Source organism: Laetiporus sulphureus (assembly GCF_001632365.1).
Source record: "Laetiporus sulphureus 93-53 unplaced genomic scaffold LAESUscaffold_32, whole genome shotgun sequence".
NCBI classification, from domain to species: Eukaryota; Fungi; Basidiomycota; class Agaricomycetes; order Polyporales; family Laetiporaceae; genus Laetiporus; species Laetiporus sulphureus.
This window is the reverse complement of record NW_024468541.1, coordinates 213,414-235,673: the sequence shown is the minus strand read 5'-3', so window position 1 is coordinate 235,673 and position 22,260 is coordinate 213,414. Positions and strand designations below refer to the sequence as shown.

General features: G+C 53.9%; 7 protein-coding genes across 7 annotated transcripts; 5 read left to right on the top strand and 2 right to left on the bottom strand.

Moving 5' to 3' along the window:
- The first annotated feature begins 111 nt into the window (after positions 1-111).
- LAESUDRAFT_751121 (Smarcc1 protein) lies at positions 112-2,625 on the top strand. Its single transcript, XM_040911647.1, has 2 exons — positions 112-958; positions 1,012-2,625. Exons 1-2 carry the CDS (start codon positions 266-268, stop codon positions 2,509-2,511), a joined length of 2,193 nt encoding a protein of 730 aa, XP_040762227.1. The 5' UTR covers positions 112-265; the 3' UTR covers positions 2,512-2,625.
- Positions 2,584-3,081, bottom strand: LAESUDRAFT_297281 (uncharacterized protein). Its single transcript, XM_040901877.1, has one exon. The coding sequence runs from the start codon at positions 2,907-2,909 to the stop codon at positions 2,655-2,657; it is 255 nt and encodes an 84-aa protein (XP_040762226.1). The 5' UTR covers positions 2,910-3,081; the 3' UTR covers positions 2,584-2,654.
- A 552-nt stretch (positions 3,082-3,633) lies between these two features.
- LAESUDRAFT_657898 (carboxylesterase from carbohydrate esterase) lies at positions 3,634-5,726 on the top strand (the record flags this gene model as incomplete). Its single annotated transcript, XM_040904713.1, has 5 exons — positions 3,634-3,950; positions 4,007-4,762; positions 4,819-4,948; positions 4,999-5,324; positions 5,390-5,726. 5 exons carry the CDS (start codon positions 3,634-3,636, stop codon positions 5,724-5,726), a joined length of 1,866 nt encoding a protein of 621 aa, XP_040762225.1.
- An 830-nt stretch (positions 5,727-6,556) lies between these two features.
- LAESUDRAFT_761051 (carboxylesterase from carbohydrate esterase) lies at positions 6,557-8,867 on the top strand (the record flags this gene model as incomplete). The annotated part of the gene is made up of 6 exons (XM_040912853.1): positions 6,557-6,680; positions 6,739-7,099; positions 7,150-7,905; positions 7,954-8,083; positions 8,141-8,466; positions 8,531-8,867. 6 exons carry the CDS (start codon positions 6,557-6,559, stop codon positions 8,865-8,867), a joined length of 2,034 nt encoding a protein of 677 aa, XP_040762224.1.
- Positions 8,868-9,848: 981 nt separating this feature from the next.
- On the top strand, positions 9,849-13,666 carry LAESUDRAFT_297246 (uncharacterized protein). The gene is made up of 5 exons (XM_040901876.1): positions 9,849-9,862; positions 9,924-12,782; positions 12,857-13,022; positions 13,075-13,283; positions 13,355-13,666. Exons 2-5 carry the CDS (start codon positions 10,026-10,028, stop codon positions 13,451-13,453), a joined length of 3,231 nt encoding a protein of 1,076 aa, XP_040762223.1. The 5' UTR covers positions 9,849-9,862; positions 9,924-10,025; the 3' UTR covers positions 13,454-13,666.
- A 212-nt stretch (positions 13,667-13,878) lies between these two features.
- Positions 13,879-16,915, bottom strand: LAESUDRAFT_761049 (PIN domain-like protein; the record flags this gene model as incomplete). Its single annotated transcript, XM_040912852.1, has 4 exons — positions 13,879-14,436; positions 14,490-16,562; positions 16,623-16,785; positions 16,836-16,915. 4 exons carry the CDS (start codon positions 16,913-16,915, stop codon positions 13,879-13,881), a joined length of 2,874 nt encoding a protein of 957 aa, XP_040762222.1.
- Positions 16,916-17,318: 403 nt separating this feature from the next.
- Positions 17,319-21,715, top strand: LAESUDRAFT_761048 (coatomer subunit alpha-2; the record flags this gene model as incomplete). Its single annotated transcript, XM_040912851.1, has 14 exons — positions 17,319-17,367; positions 17,427-17,540; positions 17,593-17,673; positions 17,725-18,444; positions 18,496-18,872; positions 18,934-19,165; positions 19,230-19,368; positions 19,421-19,661; positions 19,717-19,872; positions 19,927-20,125; positions 20,190-20,719; positions 20,769-21,092; positions 21,145-21,417; positions 21,470-21,715. 14 exons carry the CDS (start codon positions 17,319-17,321, stop codon positions 21,713-21,715), a joined length of 3,681 nt encoding a protein of 1,226 aa, XP_040762221.1.
- Between the last annotated feature and the right edge of the window lie 545 nt (positions 21,716-22,260).

The window sequence follows — 22,260 nt, the reverse complement described above, 5'->3', positions numbered from 1 at the left end:
GGCGACGGTGCGTGGCCACAATTTCTTTTCTTAACCGCCGCATAGCACGTGACTAACTGCTTACCTAAGGCCCTGTAGGCGCTTAGGACAAGCTCGTTGGTCTTCCTTCAAGTCGGCAGTCCCGTAACCCTGCTTCTTTAGGCAACTGCACTCAGATTTCCTCTGCTTCAGTCTACGCACTGATTGGTACATCTCGAACTAAGCCTGCCTCGTCTCGAATTTATTGCAGACAACTGTACTCAGACACGACGTGTATCGACGCGACATGTCTTCGCCAAAACGCACTGCGTCTCCCTCGCCGAGCAGCCCTGACGCGAAGAGAATCAAGCTGACCGTGCCACAACAGGCCCAAGGTGCTGTGGCTGTGGATCCCGACAATGCCGCAGGAAAGAGGAGTGAACTCGAGCCCATTCAAGGAGGCGACATTGGCAACTTGCCCCCTACAGACGCCAGCGCGCCGCCTAGCGAGCCTGCATCTGCAGTGCCTGTCAGGCTGCTGAAGGCCGAGGGTGAGGGCGAAGGAGGAGAGGACGGAGGCGACGTATCAATGGCGGAGGGAGGAGATGGCGCAGAGGAAGAGGGCGAGTCGGCGGACGAGAATGACGAAGAGGACCCTGCTCAGCTCGAGGCCGCGAGGCTCCGACTAGAAGAACAGGCTCGAAAGTACCTCGCTGCGCAAACACACGAGGTTATCATACCTTCGTACGCCGCATGGTTTGACATGTCGAAGGTTCACCCTATCGAGCGGCGCGCGCTGCCCGAGTTCTTCAACTCAAGACACCGTTCAAAGACACCGTCCGTATACAAAGATTACCGCGACTTCATGATCAACACGTATCGTCTCCGGCCATCGGAGTACCTTACTGTTACGGCGTGTCGCAGGAATTTGGCGGGGGACGTGTGTGCCATCATGCGTGTTCACGCGTTCCTTGAACAGTGGGGTCTCATTAACTATCAGGTGTGTGTGTCCACCTCTTAAATGGCATACTTATGGACCGCTGGTGACCTCAGATCGACCCCGACCAACGACCTGCCGCTTTGGCGCCGCCATTTACAGGCCACTTCCGTGTTATCCTTGACACACCTCGCGGACTACAGTCTTTGCACCCGGGAACACGTCCACGAGAACCTCCTACAGGCCCTGCCATAAATGGTGCGCCAAAACCGGCACCAAGTGCTACGCCTGCATCGGTCGAACTGCGTTCTTCTATCTATCAAACAACGGCCAAGTCTTCACGGCCGGTGTCCGACGGTGAAGCCCATGCGCTCGCGAATGGTACGGAAGGAGCCCACGGAGCGGCTCGCAATGTGAGGTACAACTGCGATACTTGTGGCGTCGACTGTACATTCGAGCGGTATCACTCGCTGAAAACCAAAGATTTTGAGCTGTGTCCTCCTTGCTACCTGGATGGACGGTTCCCATCTACTATGTTCAGCGGTGATTTTGTCAAGCTTACCGCGGCGTCCACCGCGAGTGGGTTACACCACGGCAGCGGGACTGGAGCGGACGACGACTGGACAGACCAGGAGATCCTGCGGCTGCTCGAAGGTGTGGAGATGTACGACGATGACTGGTCTGCAATCGAGGAGCATGTGGCGACGAGGACGGCGCAGCAGTGCATTCGCAAGTTCCTGCAGCTCCCGATTGAAGACGAATATGTTACTACGGAAGGCGACTTGGGCCCGCTGAGATACGCGCGGATACCGTTCGAGCAGGCGGACAACCCTGTCATGAGTGTCGTGGCGTTCCTGGCAGGTGTAATCAACCCGGGTGTGGCAGCAGAGGCGGCGAAGACTGCCCTTCATGTGCTCGCTGACATCGACAAGAAGGAGGAGGCAAACGGGGAACAGAAGGCAGGGGAAAAATTGGCCGAGGCTGAGCAGCAGGCAGCCGCTGAGAAAACAGGTGACGAACGCATGGACGAGGACACGCAGAAGGAGGGTGCGCCTTCACATTCGGGTACAGAGACGGCAAATGAGGGTGTCGTTTCCCAGGAGTCCTCAGACGCTATGGCCGTGGACTCCGAGACCGCACCGTCAAAACCGACTCCGTCCATCCCGCACTCGAAGGTCGTCCGCGCGGCTGCTCTTGCGCTCAAGTCGTCTGCCAAGGCCGCAAACACGCTTGCGGATGCGGAGGACACGCAGATCCGGGCGACGCTCGCGACGGTCATCAAGCTGACGCTGACAAAGCTCGAGCTGAAGATGGCGCAGTTCGAGGAGCTAGAGGAGCTGCTCGAGGACGAGCGACGGAGCCTCGAGAGCGCGCGTGCGGCACTGGTGAGCGAGCGTGTTGGGCTTAGGAATATGCTGGAGAATGTACGGAACGAGTTGGCGAAACTGGGTGGAGGGGCCGCGACGCCCGCGAGCGTCGTTGCGACGGCGACACAGGCGCAGGCGGCGTTGGCGGCGAGTGGGCATGGCACGAGGGTGAGCGAGGTCTCTGTGGGGACGCCGATGGACGGTGTGAGCGGCCCTGTGAGCGGGGGGAGTGTCGCACAGCTCAGCTAAGCCTTTGCTTGGTGTTGTGCGTCGTTTCTCGATATGCTGGTGGTTCGCTGTCCGTGTCACTGCTGTGTATCCTATTTTCTCGATGTCTCTCGTAGCGTACAACGTGCATCCGGTCTTGTAACTCTGTTCGCTAAGCTTATTTTCTATGCTGAGCCTGTCATATCGCTTGATTGTCGTAAGTTCCCGGAAAGTTGGTGATCAACACATTCGTATGCCATCAGGCGGAATTGATGGCGGAGCTTGCGATCAAATTCCTTACCTGCTTTTCGTCGACCATTTGCACTGCTCCTTGTCTTGAAGATGCCCATGACAAAGCTCGCTATCAACGTATAGCGACTCAATAGTCGAAATACGTGAGCTTTATTCCTCACGAAACCCACGGAGGCCACGCTGTACATGCAGGAAACACATGGGAGCGAACTCAGGTTTCTCCGAGTCGAAGACGATGACCGACTCCATATCGAAGTTACAGGCACTTACGACATTCTATTTTCCGACAGAGCACTGCATCATGATATAGGCAATGCGCCTTCTCTTGCGCGCCTGCGCAGAAATAAAGCCATTTACTAGACTCGGTGAATCTCACAGGCTCCCGTCATGAGGTGAGTTTCCCCGCGAACCCCACACGGTCTGCAAGGAATTTACTCGGTGAAATTACGCAGATCACGCGAATGCCGGGCTCGAATATTGGACGCTTTTGATCAAGTCGTCCTTGTCGGCGTGTCGGGCAATGTTTTTGCCCGTGGGGCCCCGAGTACAGATTATTGATGTGAACCCAAGGACGGGGATAGCTAGGGCAGCATGGATTCCCTCGTCGAGGTATATAACACTACCGTAGATACATGGCAGGAGTGTTGCCTGGCTGGCTGGCACGATACTTCGTGGAGCCAGAATAGAGACGAGATGGGTTTCCTCGCGTTGGCACTGGGCTGCTTGGCGACACTTCCCTTTGCTGCACCTTTCACTGTTCCGTCGCCTTCCTCGATCAATAGTAGTATCGCTCTTCTCTATTACGACGATGTTGATGGTAGGTGTATGAGTCAACAGAATCGAGCAATGCTAACTCGAGAGCTTCCAGCGTACACTGCGTCAGAGCACAGAAGCGTTTTGCTTCTCTCGCCAATGTCTCAATCAGACGCGGTGACAGCGTGCGCCGGTCTTGCGGAAACCTTGCTGCCTATCAATGAGACCTTCTTTGCGACCGAGCTCGTACCCTTGCTGCAATATCAAGTATACGAAGACGCATATGGTGAAGAGCAGCTGTACTGGGTTCAGCCTGCTGGAGAGACTTGCCAAGCAGTGGACAGCTCGGGGCTTGTGTCCACGGTTTCTTGCGTTTCAGAACTCCCAGTGCTCTGCAGTCAGAGTGCAGCATATGGCGCCTCTGCCGCTGCCAACAACTCTATCACTGTGTACGCAGATGACCTGGTAGTCACCGGGTGAGTGGCAGGCCCCACAAATCAAAGCATGCTCCAACTGGCCTTGACAATCACAGATACCGTGACCAGCTTTCGTTCCGCTTTGAAGGCATACCTTATGTCGATCCTCCGGAGCGATTCACATATCCAACGGCATATACAGGGTCGAAGACATTGAACGCAACGGCGTTTGGATCGGAATGCGTTCAGGCTGGAGTCCCCTCCGGAAGTGAGGACTGTCTCTTCCTCAACATCTGGACTCCGTATGTCCCACTTGACGGAGTCGACGAATCAGTGGAGAGCTTGAAGCCCGTCATGTTCTGGATCCACGGAGGCGCATTCACCAGTGGCACTGGATCCGACCCGACATTCACGGGGAGCAACATGGCAGCCCGCGGCGACGTCGTGCTCGTGACCATCAACTACCGTCTGTCCACCCTCGGTTTCCTCGCTCTCGATGACGGAGTGACGAACGGAAACTTTGGCATTGCGGACCAGGTCGCGGCGCTCGATTGGGTGAGGGAGTACATCACCGCATTCGGTGGCGACCCGAATCGCATCACCATCTTTGGCCAATCGGCTGGCGCAGCCTCTGTCCGTGCGCTGCTGGCGTCACCGCCTGCTATTGGCAAGTATGCAGCGGCAGTCCCGATGAGCAACCTTGCTGGCTCCGATTACGCTACAACGTATTCTCTGTACTACACTATCCCCGAGGAAATCAGCGAGGTTGTGTATGGGATCCTGGATGAGACCGGCTGCACTGTCGACAATGCGTTGGAGTGCCTCAGAGCCTACGATGCATACGACCTCGTTAATCTGAGCAACGTAGCCCGGTACGTTAAGCTGGATTCCTGGATAGCTGTGCGATACTCACCGATGAGTGTGGTAGATTCATAGTGGTCGACGGCACGTACATCACGCATACCGAGCTGCCACTCAACGGATCAGGGACCGTCGCTAATGTCCATGCAATGATGGGATATATGCGTGACGATGGCGCAGCATTCATTGGTTATCCGGTACGTTAAACTGTTTTAATATCCGACGCATGCTAATGATAGCTATCCAGACTACCACCAATTTGACATCGGCTTTACTTGCGCAGTATCTCCCGACTACCGTTGTAAAAGAGATGCTCTTCGAGGTGCCGACTGGACCGAACGCGACGTACAATGTTTTCAATGTTACAGCACGAGTCGCGACAGACATCGAGTTCCGCTGCCTCGACCAAGCCACGGCTTATTCTGCGATACAGAATGACCTGTTCCAGAGCGTGTGGTTCTACCAGTTCAATCGGAGTTATCAGACGCCTGGTTTCGATCCAAACTATCCCGTTTGCGATGCGCCAATCACGGCCGAGTACCCATACGGCGATCCATCGTTGGAATACTTTAAGTACGTCAGCATTCGCTGCGTGAAATACACATCAACTGATCTCTGGCGTTTGTTATGCATTCCAGGTGTCACTCAGGTGAACTCTACTACGTCTTCGGGACCTTGCCGACTACATTGCCATACCGCGATGACCAAGATCTGCCGTTCATGCAGCGGACGCTCGACATCTGGACCGCGTTCGCACGCACGTACAACCCGAACCCTGATCCAGGCTACCTTGCCGCGCGCTGGTACAACGGCACGCTGGCACAACTCGCGGAGCAGAGCACCTGGGAACCCGTCACGACGCAGACCCTGACAACCACGCCTCTGTGTACGTTGCAGTGGGACAGTTTCATGGGTCCTTTTGCAGAGCAGGAGCAATGTGACTTCCTGAGCTATCCGTTGGACTATTTCGGATAAAGAGGGGGGATAGTCTTCAGAACCGTGATATGAGCATGCGCGTGGAGTTATTCTTGGTTCGGAAGACACGCTGATTCCATTGGTTGCATCGATTGGATCGTGGAGAATGCATGGTTGGTGTCATCTTCCACTCGTATGAGAGCTCCACGGAGACATCCTTTCCTGCGCCGAGCGATGAATGCGGGCAACGTCACTGCGATACCGACACTGACCTCTCGAGCATATAGCTCCACGAAGAGTCCTGGGACTTGAGCGCTTCGAGATTTACCACTGTTCCGATCCGTGCGTTCCTGAAAAAGACCCTAGTGCCGTGTGAAGGAGAAGGAGGCCTGCCTCAAGGCCTCGAAGAGAAGTCAACAACTACCCACTTGATGCCGCATCTGCATCCAATTCGATCTTTGCGGAGATGTAAATCTGGCAATGGAAGGCGAAAGTGCACATTACCCAAGACTCCAGAGTAGCCCTTTCATGCGTCCGTACAGGCATCATGGAGGTCAACCTCCAGCCAGCTGCTTGAGTCGAGCCTCGGAGTCGCAGAACCTGCGTCGCGGCAGGGACAGCCTCTAAATACCCACTCCATTCAAAGCGATCAGCAGCACGGCCCTCGTTGTCCTTTTCGAAGCTTCGGAGCGGGGAAAGAGAGGCGGTGCGTTTAACAAGCCGGCATCGGCTTTGCGCCCACTCGTGTCTGGGCGACTGTGCATGGTGCGACTCTGACTCTCGAACGACACTAGATGTTCGGTGCAGGATCAGGAAACAACGCATGGAGGATGCTGTAGAGTATATAGCGGAGCGGCAGCAGGATAGTTTGGAGAGGTAGGCAACGCAAGATGTCCCTCCTGCCTGTGCTGATAGTTTTTCTCGCATTGCTGTCCCTTGCAGCTTCAACCTCCGTTCCGTCGACCTCCTCCATAGACAGTGATATTACACTGCTCTATTACAATGATGTTGACGGTACGTACCTGTACCATGGTCGCTGAGCGGCTGCAGTTCTGATTGTTCCGCGACGTAGTATATACCACCTCAAAGCACCAGAGCGTCTTACTTCTATCTGCGAAATCGCAGCCGGAGGCAACGACAGCTTGCGCCAGTTTGGGAGAGTCTTTCCTTTCTGTCAACCAGACGTTCTTCACCACCGAACTGGCGACTCTACTTCAGTATCAGACGTACGAGGGACGGTATGGCGAAACTCAGCTGTATTGGGTTGCGTCGAATGGCGATGCTTGCCAGGCTGTGGACGTCGCAGGGCAGGTGGCAGCTGTATCATGCAATATGGAGCTGCCCACGCTCTGCACGCAGAGTTCAGCATATGGGGCTTCTGCGGATTCTAGCAACAGCCTTATAGTGTACGCTGACGATCTCATGGTCACTGGGTAAGTGGTACTTCGAAGAGAGCCACATAGATGCTCACCGACTTATGTAGCTATCGCGACCAACGTTCCTTTCGATTTGAAGGCGTTCCTTACGTGGACCCTTTTGAACGCTTCACTTACTCAACAGCATACACTGGATCGAAGATCCTCAATGCTACCTCATTCGGATCAATGTGCATACAGACGGGGCTTCCGTCAGGCAGCGAGAACTGTCTCTTCCTCAACATCTGGACGCCATACATACCGTTGAATGGATCCACTGCATCCTCGAACAGCTTGAAGCCCGTGATGTTCTGGATCCATGGAGGAGCGTACACCAGCGGGAGTGGCTCCGATTCCATCTTCTATGGAAGCAACATGGCATCCCGAGGAGATATCGTGGTGGTGACGATCAACTACCGCTTATCCACGCTCGGCTTCCTCGCCCTCGACGACGGGGTGACGAACGGCAACTTCGGACTGGCGGACCAGATTGCCGCGCTCGATTGGGTTCAGACGTACATCAGTGCCTTCGGTGGAGATCCCACTCGAATCACGATCGCAGGCCAGTCTGCCGGTGCGTCGTCTGTGCGGGCGCTGCTCGGGTCCCCGCCTGCGATAGGCAAGTATGCTGCGGTTATCTCGATGAGCAATCTGGCTGGTTCCAACTACGCTACGACCTACTCCGAGTATATGACGATCCCGGAGGAAGTTGCCATTGTCGTTGATCCTCTGTTGGCGGAAGCTGGCTGCAACTCGTCCGATGCACTCTCGTGTTTGAGGGCCGTGGATGCTTACGATCTTGTCACGATGACAAATGTAGCTAGGTATGAATTACCACTCCGATCTGACATTGTCTAAGGGCTTGTCAATAGATTTGTTGTGGTCGACGGCACATACGTGACTTCACAGGAGCTGCCTTTGAATGGGTCTGGCACTGTTGCCAATGTCCACACAATGTGGGGCTACATGAGGGATGACGGCGCTGCGTTCATCGGTTATCCGGTAGGTCTATGATTGTTCGATCGTCGACATGACGCTCATTCTAATTGTGAACATCAGACCAGTGACAATCTCACCACCGCTCTCAGCTCACAGGACCTCCCAACCAATGTCGTTGGCAATTCTCTGTTTTCTGTCCCCACAGGTCCGAACGCCACACTGGATGTATATAATGTCACCGCGCGTGTGTCGAGCGACACCATGTTCCGTTGTTTGGACCAGGCGACTGCATATTCCGCCATTGAGCACGACCTGTTCCAGAGCGTATGGTTCTATCAGTTCAATCGGAGTTATCAGATCACGGCGTTCGATCCGAATTGGCCTGTGTGCGATGCCCCTGTGACTGCGTCGCATCCATATGGTGATCCGTCTCAAGAATACTTCAAGTGAGTCCAATCTAGGTTGCTTTGTATATTAATGAACCCTGACTACGCTGCTTGTCTGGTACAGATGTCACTGCGGCGAGCTATACTACGTCTTCGGCACCCTTCCGAACACACTTCCCTACCGTGACGATCAGGATTTGCCGTTCATGCAGCAAATGGTGGACGTGTGGACCTCGTTCGTGCGGACCTACGACCCGAATCCAGACAAAGCGTTCCTATCGGCCCGCGGCTACAACACTACGCTCGCGATGTTCGAGCAGGAGAGCGCATGGGAGGCGGTCTCGTCTCAGACGCTGACGAACGCGCCGTTGAGAACACTCCAATGGCAGAGCTTCATGGGTGCGTTTGCTGAACAGGAGCAGTGTGAGTTCCTGGGTTATCCGTTGGACTACTATGGATAAACGGGTACGATTGGCGTCGCAATTCGGCAATTGTAGGGCATGCGAGCATCGCCATCGGCCCTAAAGTGATCTGTGCGCAGGGGTTCCGGGAGGAATGAAAGGCGAGGCGGGTGTTTAATTACCTTGCCGATTTGTACCCTATCATCTATTTGGTCACTGTGTATTGGAAGGGCCTGGTTATCAGGCGTTTAGTTTCCACAATTGGAAGATGCCACTGCCTGGTATTGCTTTTTGGTTCATCGACGGACAATTTTCCGATATATCACATATATGGAGTCTCATGGATAGTGAGACATGTTGCGACTGTAATCTGTATCCCAGTTATCATTAATCCTAGTAGCTGTGATAGCTTCGACTAGCATACTAGTAGTAGCGTAGCTGCGTAATAACTTTGAATTAACGGTTCTGTAGTAGAAATCACAGCAGTAATTCACTGGAGCTAGTATCGTACTTGGCAGAAGTCGCCTCTGCTGGATGCTCCGTCCCAGTTGCAGTGCTAAGGAGGTAGCGACCGTCACATCTCTCGTAGTATCGGTGGCAGGAGTCCCCTTTTACTCCAAGCCACCCGGGTTAAGCGCGCCGTAGTAGGCGCCCAGATGTAGATGTAACGGTCACAGAGCTTTCCTCCCTCGTGCGACTCAAGCCAAACAGTCCGGCCACTTCGACATTGACGCGCACGATGAAGGTCACTCTAAATAGTCCGCTATTAAGCTGATCCGAGGAGGTGTTCGGATAAGTTTTCATACGCGTCTCAATAGGAGCATTGTGCAGAGGTGCGTAATATTTCCTCTCGGATCAGGTGCAATGATCAAGGTTCAACTCCGTCGTGGTAGCCATCAGCGCATCAGCGGCCAAGCTAGCCATAACAGCCCGCCACAGATTACAGGAATACGAATTTACGAAAGCGTCTTATTGGCGACGACTGCCTTTCTCTCCAGACGCTGACACGTTTGCCGTGTTGCAAGGAAATATTTCATTCACGAATACTTGAACGTGTAAGCGATTGACACGTGCATCCTCCGTCGAGATCAAGGATGATCATGATTGCCTCCGCAGCTGTAGCGATCGCTCACAAGCGAGTGGCTGTGCAGTCATTGGAGGGGCGAACAAGTTCGACAACATAAGAAACTCATCGAGCGGGCTCTTCTTCACGCAGCCATGGCGCAGAACACGTATTCATACTATTCCACGCAGGGCCGCTTTGACGCTGGAATGCAATCGTACCCTCATGTTCCATACCCTCAGCAACTTTCACAGCTGGCACAGCCAGAGCCATCTTACACCCATGGTGGCCAACCGTACGGTCAGCCGGCATACCCTACTCAGTCAAATACCCTTTACTCCTATGACCGAGCGACTGCTCCGCGCTCCCCTTTGCCGCCACCTCCCCGCTCTCCCATCCCCACAGCGCTCCTGGCAGGCTATCATCATCCTTCGCACGTGCAGCATTCACTTCATACGCCTCCTCAGAGTCACCCTGAGCCACAACGTCCCTCTACACCAGTACAACCTGCATCATCGCCGATAGCCTCAATGCCAGCCCGCCGACCACTCCCTAACCCACACGCGCGCCGTGCCGACTCGCTGGGAGCGCCGACCTCTGTCCCACCGACAGCACCGTCTCCACGTCCGCGTACGCCATTGCATCGGCCGGCGCTGTCCGTTCCCACTCTTCCAAGTGTCAACACGAACTTGGGCTCACCGATGTCTCCGCAGGATCCTCCACCGCAAAGCACGACTGCAACAGTTCCTCCGCGGCCCCTACCTCAGCCGCAGACCCTGCCACAGCCCAAGCCCTTACCACAGCTTGAAGCTCCATCACAGCCTCAGCCTCTACCGCGCTCGCCTGCCCATTCTAACCTGGCGCAAAGTGTGGCTCAGTCTGCGAGTGTGGTGTCGGAATCTCCGAAGGACTCGTTGCCACAGATTGCACCTCCAGGGCAGAAGTTTGTTCCGCACTGGAGACGTGCATTGCCTGCACCAGGAAAGCCGGCGTCCGCGTTTGCGTCCTCTGGACAGCAACAGCAGATACCCCCAGCAGTAAGACGCGGGACCTTCTCTGGACCTGCATCAACGCCTCCGCCTGCAAGCGATGGCTCGTTGCGCACTGTCCGGCCGCTCCCCCAGTCTCCAGGCCGGCCTCTGCCGATCCGTGCCAGGAGCTCATCCGAGCATCCACTTCCTCAGGTGCCTATAGTACAGGCACCACTCACGCAGCTCACACAGTCGCCACCTAGCTCTCCTCCCCGCATGCTCCCTCGTCCGAGCATCCCGTCAATACGCCCTTTACCCTTACCCAACCCTGTGTCAAGCGCTACGGCAGCTGCCGAGGCAGATAGTTCGGACGACGAAGACTTGAGCTCACAAGCGTTACTCTCGCGCCCACCGACTCGTAGCGAACATAACGTTTCGGATGTCCACGGAGCTGTCTCGGATGAGCAAAGACACCAATATGGCATTCTTGACCTTCCATCCCGCATTCGTTCAACTCCGAGCAATACTAGCGACATGAAATCAAGTACACAGAGTATCGCAGCCCGAATTTCTCCTTTAGGGATTCAGGAGGGGCAGCCGGCCGCTCCTAACAGCACGATCATCAGACCTGGCAGTCGTGCATTACCCTCCCCACGCCCACCATCGCGTACACATGGCTACTCTCAATCAGTGCCATCAGTGCCGATTGTAAACGGAGCACGCGCGCAGGCTGCTCCGCCTACGACTCCCATCACGCCCGATGCAGGTTCACCGAAATGGCCTTCAGGATTGCCTCCGCTTCCGCGAGCACCGTTACCAAGCCCCGCTATTGGAAACACTGATGGGAGCGCCTTCCGAAGTATGGTCGACCGCGCTCTTCCAAGTCCATCGCCGCGCCCGAGAGTGCTGGATCTTAGCCTGGACGATGCTCCCCCGCCGTCGCTGAGGCGCTCGCCGTCGCCTGCACGGGCGCCTACTGAGGTACAGTGCCAACAGTCGAATAATTCTGATCGCAGTGTCGTGTCGGATACAGTCAATGGCTCGTCGAATCGCGGTCCCTCGCCTTCGTTGATCAGGATACAGATCCGTGGTCGTGCCATATCACAGTCCAATGGTTCCTCGTCTTCTGCGCCGAATGGCGCCAGGGCTCCGCTGCCCAGGAGACCTGGACCGCCCGCTCTGCCGTCGCACAATGCTAACTCTCCCGTGTCTGTTACGATTCCATCATCTGCAACATCAGCGTTCAAACCGTCCGCATTCCCTCGTCCACCCTCGTCGACACCGTCGTCTCACCCCCTCCCTGCCATTCCCACTGTACGCTCACCCGCTCCTAACGGGAACCCGTTCGCCGTGGCATCCCCCACCTCCGCTGGCTCGGGCTCTTCCGTGTTCACGCTTTCGTCGTTCCCTCAGCCTCCCGCCCGCAGCAGAGCTAGTGAACCGATTCGTCAGGCGGCCGACGGAGGCAACAAGAAAGAGGGGGCGCGTCAGCCGATACCCAAGATCTCATTCCCCGCTAGTGCTGATGACAACGACAGCGAGGACAGCGACGGCGGCTCAGGACCGATCATCTCTATCTCAATGCCCGGAGATGAAGCGCCCGTCGTGTCGATCTCGGTATCCGGTGATGACGGACCGGACATTCCGAGCATATCTGTAGGGGATGAAGCCGACCATGCGCCTGCGGCGCCAGAGCTGTCTCTTCCTGGTGCGAGAAAAAGGCTTGCGAATAGAGGAAGTCCAGCGGGGCGGGTGATCTACAAGGGCCCCGGTTTGATATGCGGCGGCTGCGGTGGTAGCATTGTTGGGCGTACGGTGAGCGCGATGGGCGCTCGGTGGCATCCGGGATGTTTCCGTTGCTGTGTGTGTGACGAGCTGCTGGAGAATCTGAGTAGCTATGAGCATGAAGGGAGAGCGTACTGTCATTTCGACTATCATGAGGTACGTAAGGACTTCAATGTTCTCTAATTTTTTTTTTCTGCGATGAACATATCTGATATCATGTTCCAACTCAGTTATTCGCACCTAAATGCTACCATTGTAAAACTGCGATTGTCGACGAACGCTTCATCACGCTGGACGATCATGAGCTTGGAAAGCGTACATATCACGAGCAGCATTTCTTCTGCGCAGAATGTGGGGATCCATTCCTCTCTCCGAAGACTTATCGCAACCTCTCAGGTACGTGCTCGTGCTTTTGACTCTCAACAGCGGCTGCAAATAACGATTGCAGGCGAGCTCACGTTCTCCGGCGATGGCGACTTTGGCGGAGGGGATGACATGCTGCGCTTCACGGTCTATCGTGGACATCCATACTGCGAGAATTGCCATGTACGATTACGCTTGCCGAAATGCAAGCGATGCAAGAAATCGATCCGGGATGGTCAGCGGGCGGTAGAAGCTCTTGGGGGGAAGTGGTGCTGGGAGTGCTTCGTATGTGCGGTGAGTGCGGAAGCAAAGCGATACGTCCTTCAAGGACTAGAGCTGATGTACCATATTTTTGTTTGATTCAGAGCTGCGAGAAACCGTTCGAGGACCCTTCGTTCTTCCAGAGGGACGGCAAACCGTTTTGCGAGAACTGTTTCAGTATCATGATCAGGAATGAAGTCTAACGGTTATGCCTATGCCTCACTTGCGCGCATTAGATCCTTTGTGAACCCATGTTTCCTGATGTTCTTTGTATGTCTTATGTTTGGCCTCTCACAAATCCGATGTGGGACACGAAGCCGGGGAGTAGTGTACGGCTACATCCGACGGATTGATACCGATGAACTCATGGCGGGGGCTCGATCCAATGTCAGAACATGCGCCTCAGACCATTGAAGGCTGGCTGGATCCATCATTTTCACTGGAATCGACGTTGCTGCACCCTGAGTTACAGACGTTGTTTAAGTATCTTGGTGACGTAGAACCATAAATGATACAGGATACAAATGACAGCGTATTCAAGAAATGCAGATGATAGGAAGGATATTTGCAAGATGCGGGAATACACTGGTTCGTAGATGAAGTGAGATAATCGACATCGTCATGGAAGTTATTCTGATTCATCAGGATCGTCATCGGAGTAGTTTCGAACCAATCCTTTGCTATTGAAGTAGTTTCCAGAGAATGCATTGTTATAATCCTCAAACCCAGCAGTGGGTAACTGTGCGGCGAAATACTGATCCAATTCAGCAGCGGATGCTAATTCATGATGCGACAGCAATCTGTCCACCTCGTCCTCGTTGAACTCCTGAGGCTGCAACAAAGCAAGGTCCGGCATTGGCGGAAGTTTCGTAAACGCTTGTCTTGCCTGCCTCACTTGACCTAAATACTCGTCGCGCGGGAACGGCAGCCGGAACCTCTGGTGACCATCCAAAATCTTCACTATGCGCTCGATGGATCCATATTTCCGGATAAATTTCAAAGCGTTCACGGGTCCGAGATTTTTGATGCGAACAGAAAAGTCTGTGCCCATAAGCAGGAGAAAATCGAGGAAGCTGTCAGGATCGAGCTGCAAGGCATCTCGCACCTCTGCACCCGATATGACATCAAGAAGGTCCTGGAGACTGCTGAGATTCCTAAGCAACGTTGCTTGGAAAGCCAATACGTCCTGCAGAACGTTATCAGTATTGCGGCGGATGGAATGTGGAGAATGATAGGTACCGTGTCTTCGCTGGCGACGTAGTCCACATGGCCCTTGAGCATCAGTAAGGAAGCAAGTGCTTCAGCCTCGTATGGCCCAGAAGTATCAATAACGGGTATCCCCATAGCACGTATAATTTCCTTGCTCTCTTCATACGTCTGAGACGTCGGTCCATCAACACGCCTTTTGAATGACTCCACCATAGCGCTGCTCTTGTCCATCAGGGCGGCGAGCTCTGATTCGACAGTTTCGGATGCAGAGTTGTTAGGAGGAGACTCTGCCAGACGGCTCCAAACGAGGCTCTCTTCTGTGATGAGCTGCTTCTGTTTCTTAGACATTTCAGTCAGTTTCATCTCGCCAGGAGCCTCTTCCGCAGATTCCACGAGCCCGGTGGAAGTGACGCATTCCGCTGATGATGGTTCGGGCAGGGCTTTTACTTTGCTTGCGCTCTGCCAAAAGTCGTCATAGCACTCAAGAATGGCTGGAATGATGTCCTCAGGCGCAATTTCTGGCTCTTGTGGAGCAGTATAAGCGTGTTCATTCGTATCTGCAGATGCCTCGTTGGTGAGCCCCATCAAATTCCGCACAAATATGGTACCATCTGAGGAAGAAATACCAGGAGACGCCTCTTCTACGACATTCTGATCTGCTGGTCTCGGCTCTTGATCAAGCGGCAGCGGTGAAGCGGCGGAAGTATCGACTCCACGCAGTTCTGTCGTCGACTCTCGATCAGGCGGTAACGTGAAGGCGGCCGAGATGCTGTCCGTTGGCAATTCCTCCATAGTCTCTTCCAGGACAGTCTCTTCAGAAGATGCCTCTTCTATGTCATTCTGATCCGCTTGTCTCGAGTCTTGATTAAGCGGCAGCGATGACACGGCGAAAGCATCATCCCCGTGCAAATGCTCTATGACCTCCTCCGAGGCAGTCTGCTCAATTGTCCTCGACTCTTGATCAGGCAGTAACGAGAAGGCGGCCGAGATACTGTCCGCTGGCAATTCCTCCGTGGTCTCTTCCAAAACAGTCTCTTCAGAAGACGCCTCTTCTGCGACACTCTGTTCTGCTGGTCTCGACTCTTGATCAGGCAGCAGCGATGTCGCGGCGAAAGTATCGTCCCCGTGCGAATGCTCTATGACCTCTTCCGAGGCAGTCCCCCCAACTGTCCTCGGCTCTCGTTCAGGCGTCAACGAGAAGGCGGCCGAGACAGAAGATGCTCCTTCTGCGACATTCTGATCTGATAGTCTCGACTCTTGCTCAAGCGGTAGCGATGACGCGGTAAGAGTATCGTTCCTGTGCAGTTGCTCTATTGTCTCTTCCGAGGCAGTCTCCCCAACTGTCCTCGGCTCTCGTTCAGGCGGTAACGAGAAGGCGGCCGAGATACTGTCCGCTGGCGATTCTTCCATGGTTTCTTCCAAGACAGTCTCCCCAACTGTCCTCGGCTCTCGTTCAGGCGGTAACGAGAAGGCGGCCGAGATACTGTCCGCTGGCGATTCTTCCATGGTTTCTTCCAAGACAGTCTCTTCGACTGCCTTGGACTCTTGGACAGGCGGTAATGAAGGAGCGGCCGAGCTGTTGTCCACCAGCGACCCGTCTTGTATGAACATTTTTGTGTCATGTAGTGATGGGAAACTCGGCGCGGTCTGTTCTATCTGTATCTCTAGAGATGTCTCTTTGTGCTGGTCATCCGTCATGTGGAAAGTGGCCAGCTCATCCAAATGAAGTCCAGAAGCATCCCGGGGTAAATTCGATACAATGGCGGGCATGCTACTATGCTGTGAAAGGGCTTCTGATGTATGGGACTTCCGCTGGTCATCACAAGCCTCGCATGCAGACAGCGCAGGGAATAATCGATCCTCCGAATCCACCGTTAGTTGCTGCGCCTGATCAGCGGTAGCTTTCAAGGACGGTTGATTTTGGGCATTCAGGATATGTTCCATATTGTTTATCATTGAACGTAATCTTTCTGTGAGGTCCTCCCGCATAGGGCGGTCCAGAGGTTCCACAAAGCGATGCACTTTGCTAAGTCTGCTGTAGCGCTTTTGTTCTTCAACGGCTTGAGCCTTAACAAGTCTACGCAAATCCTCCCTCCTCTTTGTCTTCAGATAGATTAGTAGACTTAGGAAGCAGAAAATAGCAAGGAGATCGCAAATACCTACCTCCATTGCCTTCGCCACATTGCGTTCCTTGCCATCAAAAACACAAATCACTTGCACACCATGGTCTGTAAGCTGCTTGATTAAGCGATACCAACCAAGAATATGTCGCTTTTCATGTTCCACGGGAGAGCGGTAGAGGCGTTGTGTGATGAGCGTGCCATCGCTGATCAATGTATGAGAACTGTGCCAAAGGCAACTTTACGAGACACTGACATCACTATTCTTTTACCGGATAGCGATTTCAAACGCTCTGGAAGCGGCTTGAACACTTCAGGGCTCAAAATACCAGGCATGAGACTTAGCAATTGATGACTGCCCATAGACATACTATCTTTTCGTTAGGAAAGGTATGAGATCCCTAACGCCCATGGACGAGTAACGGGCAAATCGAAAACCAAAGATGTCAGGAAGCTATGGATCAGCAACAGACGAAAGCGAAGGCAATGGCAAGGAACGAGTTGGACACCAGAGAGTCGAGGGCAAAGAGTATGGCTGCGTCCTTGGAAGTAGGAGGGCGCTCAGCCACGAGCCTAAACAAGTATACAGCGTCCACGTGGCAAATATCGTAGGCGTCTAACTGTAAGTGCAGGCGGACGGACAACCACGTCGCTGTCTTCCTCGCCGCGAACCGACTTGACCGGCCCTGTTCAGGACATACTTTATTCGGCAACTTTACTCGGGTAATTTGTGGCCAAAATGTCTGTGATGCTCACAAAATTCGAGTCCAAGAGCAATCGGGTGAAGGGTGCGTTCCGATGCTTCATGGATTTGGCTGGATACGATGACCTGCTCAATCCTGTGTAGGGCTTGCATTTCACCCAACGCAGCCGCTGCTCGCCGCGTCTCTGCACAATGGGAGTGTTCAATTATGGAACTATAGAATGGGAGTGTTGGTGGACCGATTCGAAGAACATGAAGGTATGCGTGAATGCGGCATCGTCAATCTTGCACGTTGCTCACATACTTGCAGGACCTGTGCGCGGCGTAGCCATTCATCCTAGTCGCGCTCTTCTGGTGACTGGAGGAGATGACTACAAGATCAAAGTCTGGGGTGCGCGGCCCGTGCTCCACACTCCATACGCGAATCATTAACACATCGCAGATATACGGCCTCAGAACCGACGATGCCTCTTCACCCTGCATGGACACCTCGATTATGTCCGGACCGTCCAGTTCCACCATGAAATGCCCTGGATTGCAAGTAGTCCTTGCTGCACTTTTCATCTAAATACTGAACATGGTTCGCAGATTTCTGCCTCGGACGACCAGACGATCCGCATCTGGAACAGCACGTCGAGAAACTGCATCGCGATCCTCACCGGACACTCACACTATGTGATGTCAGCGCAGTTCCACCCGAAAGAGGACCTGGTTGTGTCCGCATCCCAGGATCAGACTGTGCGCGTATGGGACATCTCGGGCCTGCGCAAGAGCACGCCCAACACGGCGCCGGGTACATTTGATACGTTCGACACGTTCTCGACTGTCAAGTACGTGCTCGAGGGTCATGACCGCGGCGTCAACTTTGCGACCTTCCATCCGACGTTACCGCTCATTGTTTCTGCCGCGGATGACCGTCAGATCAAGATCTGGAGGATGAGTGACACGAAGGCTTGGGAGGTGGATTCTTGCAGGGGACACTTCAACAACGTCTCGGTCGCGCTCTTCCATCCTAAGCACGAGTTGATCGTATCATGTGGCGAGGACAAAACTGTGCGCGTATGGGATTTGACGAAACGCTCTGCAGTGCAGACGTTCAGGAGGGAGAACGACCGATTCTGGACGCTCGCCGTTCATCCCGAGCTGAATCTCTTCGCTGCTGGTATGTTCAAATGCCCCATTCTACGGCTACTTCCTTAACGCCGAATCGCAGGACACGACAGCGGGCTGATTGTGTTCAAGCTCGAGCGCGAGCGACCAGCGTTCTCTATCCATGGCGACACGTTGTACTATGTTCGCGACAAGTATGTACGCGCGTACGATATCAATACCGGCTCGGACATCGGACTGCTCAGCGTCCGCAAGTTTGGCAGCCCCTACGTGCCGCCTAGGACGCTCAGCTACAATCCTGCCGAGCGCGCCGTTGTGCTCACGATCTCCTCTGACAATGGGCTCTTTGAGATGACATCACTGCCCAAGGATGTAGTTGGTGAGGTGAAGGACTCGTCCACGGATGGAAAGCGCGGTACTGGACATGCGGCGATTTTCGTTGCGAGGAACAGGTTTGCGGTTTTGAACAAGACAACGCAGGTGCGAACTTCTCTTTTGAACGCATATGTTCGTGCAACCGACAGACTCAAACTCCGTGCAGCTCATTGAAGTTCGCGATCTGTCGAACTCTGTGGTTAAGACTATTAAGCCGCCGGTTCAGACCAACGAGATCTTCTATGGCGGCACCGCAAGCTTGATCCTCAGCTCTCCCACATCGGTCGTGCTGTACGATATCCAACAGCAGAAGAGCATCGCGGAGATCACAACACCGCCTGTCAAATACGTCATATGGAGCACCGACGGGTCGCTGGTCGCCCTGCTCAGCAAGCACAGTACGTCCCTTGCTCTTTGAACGCTACGCAGGTAGCCTGACTGGGCGTATGTTCGTACGAATAGCAATCACCATCGCGAATAAGAACTTCTCGCAGCATACACTCATTCACGAGACGATCCGTATCAAGTCCGGCGCTTGGGACGATTCCGGTGTTTTCATCTACTCAACTTTGAACCACATCAAGTATTGCCTTGCCCAAGGGTGCGACCTTCATCATCTTTGTTGCATTGCTATCGCTCACAGGGCTGTTCAGTGACCACGGCGTTATCTGCACTCTAGACAACCCTGTGTATCTCACGCGGGTGAAGGGCAAGACGGTATATTGCCTGGATCGTTCGGCTCGTCCTCGGACTATCACAATTGATCCCACTGAGTACCGCTTCAAGCTCGCTCTGTTGCGCAATAACCATGAAGAGATGTTGTACATCATCCGGACTTCCAACCTTCTTGGACAGAGCATCATCGCGTATTTGCAGCAAAAGGGATTCCCTGAGGTATGCATGATTGCCAGCCAGATCGGCTTTTGTTTTATAGTGACTCGATAACTAGATTGCGTTACATTTTGTCCAAGACCAAAGCACTCGCTTTGATCTGGCTATCGAATGCGGTAATTTGGATGTTGCATTCGAGATGGCGAAGGCGATCGACCGGCCTGACTGCTGGGAGCGGCTGGCTCAACAGGCGCTGAAGCAAGGGAACCACAAGGTGAGCACAATCATGGGCTACATGTCGGCAGATGAGCTGACATTTACTGTCCAGATCGTCGAAAAGGCGTATCAGCAGACGAAGAACTTCGATCGGCTGTCGTTCCTATATCTCGCCACGGGAAGCAAGGATAAGCTTTCGAAGATGCAGAAGATCGCCGACGCCAGGGGAGACCCCATGTCGCGCTTTCACAACGCACTGTACGCAGGCGACGTGTTGGGTCGTATTGCCGTTTTGAGGGATGTTGGCCTTCGTAAGCGCCCATTGTCGCTGGATCCGCGACAGCGCTCACGACGTGATCTTGTTGCTCCGCGCAGATCCTCTGGCGTATTTGACAGCCAAGACAAACGGTTTGGACGATGTAGCGTTGGAGATCCTCGAAGCTGCCGGCCTTACTGAAGCCGATGTGGATGATGTACCATCGTTTGGAATGTCGACGCTGAGACCTCCACCAATCGTCACCTCGATCGAGAACATCAATTGGCCGTCGCTATCTACTGGCGAGAGCTTCTTCGATAAGGCACTGGCCAATGGCCACTTAGAAGGAGGTGAAGCGCCGTACATGAATGGGTTTGAGACTAATGGTGTCGCCGCATCGTCAGCGTTGGATGACTGGGCGAGAGAGGAAGAAGCTGAGGAAGAGGTCGTAGTGGAGGAGGGAGCATGGGACCTCGAACCCGATGCCGAGGAGCCCCAGCAGGAGCCAGCACCAGAAACGGAGACTTTGGAAGATACGGAACTGGGTGCTGGTGCCTCTTCTGGCATTAGTGAGACAGAACTCTGGACACGAAACTCGCCGTTCGCTAGCGACCATGTGGCAGCGGGTTCGTTCGACACAGCCATGCAGGTAAGTTCAGGCTTTTTTCGCTTGCACTATCATACCTACTTCTTTGCAGCTGTTGAGTCGTCAATTCGGAGTGGTCAACTTCTCGCATCTCAAGCCCTTGTTCGTTTCCACGTATCGCTCAGCCCATGCATATCTCTCGCCAATGGCCTCGTTGCAGCCATTGCAGCTACATCTAAGGCGTGATCCGCAGGAGTCTTCTCCAAGCCGTGTTCTACCCGTGGCTGTGCGGACCCTACAATCGGTCCGACACGAGCTCACCGAAGGTTTCCGCTTCCTGTCTGGCGCCAAGCTACCAGAAGCTCAGCTTGTGTACCGATCTGTTCTGTGGGAGCTTCTTCTGGTCCCAGTATCTTCTGATGATGAGGCAAAGCAGGTGCGTCTCCTCTCACGTTTTTGCGGTTAAGCCCAACGTCGAGTATTTGTAGTGGCGCGATATGGTCACGCTTGCCCGGGAGTACCTCCTCGGTGTGACTCTCGAGATTGAGCGAAGACGAATACTCCGAGATGAGCCTGACAATGTCCGCCGGAACTTGGAGTTGGCTGCATACTTTACGCATTGCCAGTTACAGCCAGCCCACTTGCAAATTGCGCTACGGAGTGCCATTGGCGTGTTTACCAAAGCGAACAATCACGTTACATCTGCGCGGTTCGCCCGACGCCTGCTAGAACTCAACCCGGATCCCAAGATCGTCGCACAAGTAAGTAGCTGTACAGATCGTGCTAAGGTGACTCTAATTGTTGTTCGTGCAGGCGAGGCAACGGATCGCCGCTGGCGACCGGAACCCGAGGAACGCGGTCGAAATCTCATATGACGAGTTCACCGAATTCGAGATTTGTGCAGCGAGCTTCACTCCCGTTTACAAAGGTTCTCCTTCCGTGCGATGCCCATATACCAATGCTGTGTTCCTGCCAGAGTTCAAGGGCAAGCTGGATCCCCTCACTGAGCTCACAGAGATTGGTGCGGCATCATCTGGTCTGCCTGCGCCACGATCATAGCTGCATAGCTTCGCTTCGCATGGCAAGCCTGGTCCCCTTTTTGGTCAGGATTGCGTGCGACTTTCTTCGGACATTGCTTTGTTGCTGTGTAGCTGGGAAAAGTAATCAATGTCTTTGCCGATGTCTCCTCGGATAAGTAGTTGCCAAGACCCACAGTGCGATATAGAATGGCCTTACGGGATTAAGGCGAGCGCTAATATTCAACGAGAACAATGAAGTCAAGGCTCAAGCGCTGCTGGATCGATACGCCCAATACCTTATACTCACATTTGACGCCTCGAATGAACCGATGAACAACGGCCACAGTCAGGCATATATACCTTAGGTATCGTTCTCGATTCTTCCGATATTGGTCTAGGATAGCCTTCGTCATTGTTGTACGCATGCCCTCCACTGGAACGAGCTGTACATTCACCAAGCGATGTGGCCGATCTGTTCTGGTTTTCCGATCATAGCTCATGGCATTGATATGCCTCGCCGTGGGATCCTAGGAACGCTATAAGTGAATATGTTCAAGTTCTGATGAATCTTCCTCTAGGTTAGGC

Excerpts from the sequence above, each read along its gene's own strand:
- LAESUDRAFT_751121 (XM_040911647.1), top strand. The coding sequence starts at position 266 with ATGTCTTCGCCAAAACGCACTGCGTCTCCCTCGCCGAGCAGCCCTGAC. Across the intron at positions 959-1,011 it reads GGGGTCTCATTAACTATCAG|ATCGACCCCGACCAACGACC; the intron begins GTGTGTGTGTCC and ends TGGTGACCTCAG.
- LAESUDRAFT_297281 (XM_040901877.1), bottom strand. The coding sequence starts at position 2,909 with ATGTACAGCGTGGCCTCCGTGGGTTTCGTGAGGAATAAAGCTCACGTA.
- LAESUDRAFT_297246 (XM_040901876.1), top strand. The coding sequence starts at position 10,026 with ATGGCGCAGAACACGTATTCATACTATTCCACGCAGGGCCGCTTTGAC. Across the intron at positions 12,783-12,856 it reads GTCATTTCGACTATCATGAG|TTATTCGCACCTAAATGCTA; the intron begins GTACGTAAGGAC and ends GTTCCAACTCAG. Across the intron at positions 13,284-13,354 it reads GGGAGTGCTTCGTATGTGCG|AGCTGCGAGAAACCGTTCGA; the intron begins GTGAGTGCGGAA and ends TGTTTGATTCAG.